The following is a 7,799-nucleotide window of genomic DNA, read 5'->3' on the forward strand; positions in this document are numbered from 1 at the left end:
GGGAACAAGTCCATCCAGCTGCCCAGCCGCATTCACACAGCCTCAACTACCACACGCACACATTTTATCACCAGCTTGCCAATTTCCGCGGAAAGCCTGCCAGGCCTTTGTTTGTGACTGCACTGGATTACAGATCTTTTGATGGGATAACTGGTCCCTCAGCAACACTGGGTTTCTGAATCTACTAATATGGTATACCCCTCCTTTTATTTAGGTCTTAATTTCTCTCAGTAATGTTTTGTAGGATTCAATGAAGAGATCTTGCACATCTTTCATTACATCTATCCCTAGATATTAAATTTTTATGTTAATATAATGGTATCTGTTTTAAATTTTCTGTTGTGGTTGTTACTAGTATACAGAAATGCAACCCACTTCCACCACCAGAGTCGATTCCAACTCACAGCAACCCTAAAGGACAGAACAGAACTGCCTCATAGGGTTTGTAAGACTAAATCTTTATGGAAGCAGCCTGCCACATCTTTCTCCCATAGAGCGGCTGGTGTGTTCAAACTGCTGACCATTTGGTTAGCAGCCAAATGTTTTAACCACTATGCCACCAGAGCTCCTTGTGAAAATGCAAAGTAATAAGTAAATCTCACTTTGCCTAATTTACGTACGAATAATCTGTAGATTCGCTTGGACTGTCTGTGTACCAGATGTGTCATCTGTGATAATGACAGTGTTCTCACAGTCTTTATGCTTTTTTTTCTTCTTATGGACTTAATGCACTGGCTAGGACCCCCACCACAATGGTGGATGGAGATGGTCATGAGAGGCACTCTTCTACCACTCCAGATCTTGAGGGAAAAGCTGAAAACTACAATGTTTTTCTTAAAACTGATGTTTGTGTCACTATCTCAAAAGAATTATTTTACACTCAAAGACTTCAGCACGTTTCTTTAGCCTAGCAACTTTATTAAATAAGGCTACAACTGAAAACAAAACCCAGTGCCAGCAAGTTGATCCCAGCTCACGGCACCCCCTTGTGTCCAGTGTAGAACTGCTCCACAGGGTCTGCTCTGCTGTGATCTTTATGGAAGCAGACTTCCAGGTCTTTCTTCTGCTACAGCTGCTGGTGAGCAGTCCTTAAAATAAGTCAGGCACTGCGTGGAGCACTTACTGCGCCCTCTCATTTGCATCTCACAAGGACACCATGCATCAGACGCCATCAGAACCCCAACTCAGATGGGAAATTTGAGGCCCAGAGAGTCCTTAACTAGGTCCAGCTCTGTCTGCCTCCAAAGAAAGAATGAATCTCAAACCGTCTTCCATACGGAAAACAAATTAAATATTGCACTAGAGAGAGGGAACAGATGTACTGTTAAGTTTTCAAGTTGGCATGTTCAGAAAATGAGGTCTTCCACAAAAGTGCTGCCTTTCACATTCATCCCTTAAAGCATCAAAAATGTTACAATGCCACAAAGGCACGTACATCTTTGAAAACATACCACATACTCTCTTGCATGTATGCACAGCACGCAGCATGTCACTGGGCCTTTCTCTGACAAGACAGGGTCCGTGTCAGCAAGCAGCACCCTGGGGCGGCACTGGGCCAACTGGCCCCACACCAAAGGACTCGCCCAGCCACACAGCCTGGCTCGGTGCCCACACGTTCCGCTCCTTCTGCTCTTCGTCCTTATCTATCCTCACTCAGCAGCACAACGCAGGCCAGGAGGCGTGGCAGCAGGCAGGTCTGTGACAGAGGCCATGTGCAGCTGCTGGCTCATTGGATCCTGTCCTCTGCAGCGCTCAGTGCTGCTTGTCCCAGACCAGGGAAGCACTGCCTTATCCTAGCCTCCAACAGCTGGTTCATGTAATGCATTTTCTCACATGCTGGCCTCAGTGGACATCTGGAACCACATATGCTATATGGAAGCCTTCTCAGCCCCTCTTCACCTCACCAAGGAGAACGGCTGTCCAAGCCAGTCTTGTATTAGCTCTCCTCTGAACAGACTCCCATCACTCCAATGAGATGCAGACATGATGCAGGTCCCAGTCTGCAAAATCCCCCTGGGCACTCTCGGACACCATACGCCCGTGGTCCTCGCCTGGGCTGGCCGCTACATGCACTGAGCCTGACTCCTAGCCCAGCCCACCCCAAGTGAGTCAGAATTCCTAGGGTTGAGCATCCCCAGGTTGCTGTCTTCACCAGCTCCCAAGCCAATGACCACACACGCAGCCAGGATGGAGAAGCTGTGTTTCAGAGAACAAGACTGCAGTAGTTAAATTTGTGTGTCAACTTGGCTGGGCCTGGTTGAGTGGCTGGGAAGCTGGTGGTAGTTATTCCCCATGATAAGACTGCCAATCAGCTCCACGGTGGGATCTACCACAAGCAGCTGAGTGGGTGCTTTAGGGATGTGGTCTGCTTCCTGTATATAAGGAGAAGCCTTGGGAATGGTCTCTAGCTTATGGCACACTTGGACCCTGCATGTAGCTGTGTCATTGTTCAATTGCCTGCTATGCTCTGCTGACGTGGGGACTTACAACAGACTTGAATTAATGGCCTGCCATGTGGTTTGGTAACATCGGGACTGTGCCTTTTTATTTGTTGACCTTGGGCTTGTTAGCCTCAGCAGCCAATAGCTGTCTGAGTGAGGAGATGTCTCTAGCTTCAATGGGCTGGGAGCAAGAGGCAGAGCTGAAGCCCAAGGTCAAGGGGCTTTGACCCACCACCTAGAGCCTGGCACTTTGAACTCAGACTTAAAGCCTCCAAACTGAAAGAGAATAAACTCCTGTTTGTTAAAACATCCCATTTGTGGTATATTCCTGTCAGAGCAGCACTAGGGAACCAACAAAAATAAAGAGGCAGGCAGACAGATACACACACACACACACACACATTTGTTCAAGGCCAAAAACTTACTTCCTTCTGGATTTGGTGCAGAAAGAATGATGCTGTGGTTTTTCTTCACTTCTTCGACGTACTGAGCAATCTTGGCTATACTGTTTCTAATCTCCTCAACCTGGAAAAGACATGAAAAGTCATTTCAATGTGGCAGATTCGAAGCCAGGACGGCCCTCTTCACTACCTAAAAGTGCAGGCAGAAGAGAGAACCAGCAATCACCATGTGACACAGCGGTTAAAGCACTCAGCTGCTAAGCAAAAGGCAAGGGGTTCAAACCCACCAGCAGCTCCATGGGAGAACGATGAGGCAGCCTATTTCCACAAGGATTTGCAGCCTTGGAAACCTTCTGGGGGCAGTTCTATTCTGTCCTATAGGGTCACTATGAGTCAGAATTGGCTCGATGACAATAGGTTATTTTTTTGTTTTAAATATTTGGAAAAAAAAAAAAAAACCTAAGTAAAAGCCTTTCCCCATCTCCCACTGATAATTATTTAATTTAAAAGATAAAGAGACATGCATCATCTTAAAACATCTACCTTTATGTCTAACACAATATCAGCCAATACTCACCCACAAAACCTAATTAAAAAAAACAAACGCCCTGCCATCGAGTCAATTCCGACTCACAGAGACCCCCCCTTTGGGTTTTCAAGGTGGTAACTCTTTACAGAAGAGACTGCCCAGTCTTCCTTCCGTTGAATGGCTAGTGGGTTTGAGCTGCCAACCTTCTGGTTAGCAGTCAAACAGGGTACATAAATTTTTACAATCATGACCCAAGTATTACCAGATGACCCCAACTAGAAGCATACTAAGGACTTCTGGTGGCACAGTGGGCAAGGCATTTGGCTGCTGACCAACTAGAAGCATACTAAGGACTTCTGGTGACACAGTGGGCAAGGCATTTGGCTGCTAATATAAGGTCAGCAGTTCAAACTCACCAGCACCCCCACAGGACGAAGATGAGGCAATCCACTTCTGTAAAGATTTACAGCCTTGGAAACCCAATGGGGGTGGTGTCCCTATGAGTGGGAACCGACTTGATGGCAGTGGGGTGGGTAGAAGCATACTAGAAGTACGCATCGTTTGGTCTAAGGAGCCCTGGTGGCACAGTGGTTAAACACTTGCCCGCTACCAGGTAGGTAGGCACTTTGAACCCCCTAGCCACTCTGCAGCAGAAAGATGAAGCAGTCTGTTTCTGTAAAGGTTTACAGCCTTGGAAACTCTATGAGGGGGTTATACTCTGTCTTGTTACAGGACTCACTGAGTCGGAACCGACCCAACAGCAACAGGTTTGGCTCTCAGTCTAGCAGAGAAGTAAGGTCACCCTGAAGACTGTGCTCACAGTCATATGTTCACGTGAGCAGGTCTTCCAGGTTTACAAGGCTCAGTTTTCACATTCACTATCTCTGGCCTCTAACAGTCTTAACTACTCCATGTTTGCTTCTCAACATAACTACGTATTAGCAAGACAGGCCAGATAGTGGAAAACCTGTAGTCGCCTGAGTAAGGGGCTCCAAATACGTTCATGACCTGATCCCTAGACCTGTGACTGGCATCTTATGTGGCAAAGGACCTTGCAGATATGACTCGCCACAGATCTTGGATGGGAAGAGCACCCTCCGTTACCCAGATGGGCCCACTGTAACCACGCTGCCCTTGAAGGTGGAGCAGAGATCCGATGGAGAGGAAGGCAATGTGACCATGGAAGTGAGAAGCTACGACAACGGTTCTGACGATGGAAGGGGCGCAAGCCACAGAGTGCAGATGGCCTCAAGAAGCTGGTCCAGGCAAGTGTGATAGCTGGAGCTGTGTGTCAACTTGGCTGGACCACAGTTCTGGATGGTTTAAGCAACTGTGATGTGAGCTATTCCCATGATGGGATCCGATGTATGTTATGAGCAGCCGATCTGCCGAAAGGGAGTTTCTCTATGGGTGTGGTCTGCTTCTAGTATATTTACGGACGTCCTGAGAAAAGAGACACTCTTCTCTGGACTAGGATTCTGTCGTGCTGCCAAAACAGACTGTGAGTGAACAATCCACCATTCAGCCTGGAGATCTTGGACTCGTCATTCATTGGAATCAACAGCCAGTGCACTGCCTGCCTGCCTTGAGCTCATCAGCCCCTGCAGCTGTGTGAACCAGGAAAAGCCTCCAGCTTGCCGTTTGATCCAGGAATTTGGGACTTGCCAGCTTCTGTAAGTGTGTGAACCATTTTCCTAAGATAAATTTATTTTTCTCTCTATACTGGTTTTGCTTCTCTAGAGAATCCAGTCTAACACATTTGGCACCAAGAGTGGTTCTAGAGAGACAAAATCATAAGGAAGAGCTTCCTAAATTGGTTCTCCAATTTGGTTAATCATAAAGGAACTGGTGACCCTGCCTCCATTCGTAAAGAGGGCCCTACTAATCCATGGATGAAGTGGCAACATTAATATGCAAAATAGCACCATCAATAGATCAAATACTTTCGAGAAGTGAGGCTCTGGGTGATCGCATATTTGGCAGTTTTCTGCAATTCTGTCAGTATGAGGAGTATAAGGAAGCTGGTTGGTTGGTCCTACTTACACTAGACAAAGTGGTGAAAGAGTGAGATGAGTTCAAAGCTGCTGAGTCACAGCTTAAGCGCTGCATGAAAGATCTCAATGTTTCCAGTTGTGCTCTGAAAGAAAGCCTTATTTCTTCTAGTAACAGAGCTGACATTGCTGAAAAACTAACCCAGAGTCTTATTGTAAAGGTGACTGAATTACAACACCAATTAAATTGCCAACCCAGAGTTGTCTGAAGTTAAAGTGAGGGCACTGATTGGGAAAAAATGGGATCCTGAGACCTCAGATGGGGACATATGGTCAGATAGGAAGATCAGGATATGGAATCTGTAAATTCTGTTGAATCCCTCCCATCTGAAAGGATTACTGTAAAACCATTATCCCCTCCACCTCAGTTTGATGGAATTAACCCAACTGTTCCTACTGGGTTATTGCCTGAGGCAGAGGCCATGGAAGACTGCTAAATGTTCTCAGAAACTGCCCCAAACACCCACTGTTGCTGCTAGACCTATAAAGTTAAGTCCAAGCAAGCCCCAAAAGGTGAAATAGAAAGTGTGACTGGGGAGATGGTACGCTACACCCGAGAAGACCTACTTGATTTTGCTAACATGTACAGACAGAAACCTGGAGAAAATGTTTGGGAATGGTTACTGATGGTGTGGGATAAGGGTGCAAGGAATGTAACATTGGATCAGTCTGAGTTTATTGATTTAGGACCACTAAGTATGGATTCTTCATTCAGTGTTTCAGCTCAAGAGGTTAGGAAAGGATCTAATAATTTGGCTGGCTTACTGAAGCATAGATTATGCGGTGGCCTACCTTAAATCGGAGCTCTGGTAGCACAGTGCCTAAGGCACGTGACTGCTAACCAGAAGGCTGGCAGTTCAAACCCACCAGCCGCTCCTCGGAAGGAAGATGGGGCAATCTACTTCCGTAGTGATACTGCCTCAGAAACCCAAGGAGGGGTCACTATGAGTCGGGGCCGACTCGACAGCACGTAACAACAACAACAACCTTAATTCAAGTTGAAGTGCCAGACCTGCCTTGCTATAACGTAGAAGGTATCCAGAGGCTCAGGGAAATTGGCCTGTTAGAATGGATTTATCAGATTAGACCCCTAGAGCCAGAAATGGAGAGTCCAGAAGACAAGCCTTTCACCAGTATGGTGAGGAGTAAGTTTGTGAAGGGAGCCCCAGCATCCTTGAAGACTGCTGTGACTGCTATTTTATGGAAGCCGGATTTGACAGTGGGAATTGCCCTAATTGAACTAAGACACTTAACTACAATGGGGCTGACTGGACCCCATGGTAGTAGGGGCCAAGTGGTAGCAGTTAATTGACAAAGGCAAGGTGGATATGGTTACCATAATGGACAGCAGAGTCAGAACAGTAATCAAAATAGTCTGACTCATGAAATTATGGCATTGACTACTTAGTCATGGTGTTTCTAGTAGTGACATAGATGGCAAACCTACTATTTACGTGCTCTGTATAGACAAAAGAATTCTAGGTCATGTGAACAGCAGCCTATATTGAATCACCAGAATACAGAGTCACAGCCTCTCAATCAATTCCCAGACTTGAGTCAGTTTACAGACCCAAAACCACTGGAATGAAGGGGAGGCTGGATCCCTTTGAGGAAGGACCCCACTACATTGCTAAAAATCTATAATGTCAATCTTTCTCCCAGCCTTCCCCCAAGGGATCTGAGGCCTTTTGCAAGACTGATTGTTCACTGGGGAAAGGAAATAATCAGACTTTTCAGGGATTACTGGACACTGGCTCTGAACTGACACTAATTCCAGGACACCCAAAGTGTCACTGTGGCCCACCAGTCAGAGTGGGGCCATATGGAGGTCAAGTTAGTGATGGAATCTTGGCTAAGGTGCATCTCAGTGGGTCCAGTGGGTCCTTGAACCCATCCTGTAGTGATTTCCCCAGTTCCAGAATGCATCACTGGAATAGATAGATACACTGAGCAATCAGCAGAATTCCCACATTGGGTCCCTAACATGTGGAGTAAGGGCTATTAAGGTAGGAAAAGCCAAGTGGAAACCATTAGAACTGCCTCTACCTACAAAAATAGTAAGGCAAAAGCAATACTGCATCCCTGGAGGGGCTGCAGAGATTACTGCCACCATCAAGGACTTGAAGGATGCAGGGGGGTGATTCCCACCACATCCCCATTTACTTCACCTATCTGGCCTGTGCAAAAAGCAGATGGATCTTGGAGAATGACAGCAGATTATCGTAAACTTAATCAGGTGGTGACTCCAATTGCAGCTGCTGTTCCTGATGTGGTTTCATTGCTTGAGCAAATTAGTACATCTCCTGGTACCTGGTATGCAGCTATTGATCTGGCCAATGCCTTTTTCTCAATACCAATTTCAAAGGACCATCAGAAG

The 7,799-nt window shown here is 46.4% G+C and overlaps 1 protein-coding gene across 1 annotated transcript in view; it reads right to left on the reverse strand.

Annotated features, from left to right (window-relative positions):
- The window catches only part of STX2 (syntaxin 2), a 41,049-nt gene that overhangs the window by 17,058 nt on the left and 16,192 nt on the right, over positions 1-7,799 (reverse strand). Inside the window, exon 4 of the mRNA XM_007955049.1 lies at positions 2,867-2,966. Coding sequence (XP_007953240.1) covers positions 2,867-2,966 — 100 coding nt within the window. The remainder of the gene's footprint in view (positions 1-2,866; positions 2,967-7,799) is intronic.

The sequence above is a fragment of the Orycteropus afer genome, unplaced genomic scaffold (genome assembly GCF_000298275.1).
Source record: "Orycteropus afer afer isolate SDZICR_OR568_19922 unplaced genomic scaffold, OryAfe1.0 scaffold00489, whole genome shotgun sequence".
Lineage (NCBI taxonomy): Eukaryota > Metazoa > Chordata > Mammalia > Tubulidentata > Orycteropodidae > Orycteropus > Orycteropus afer.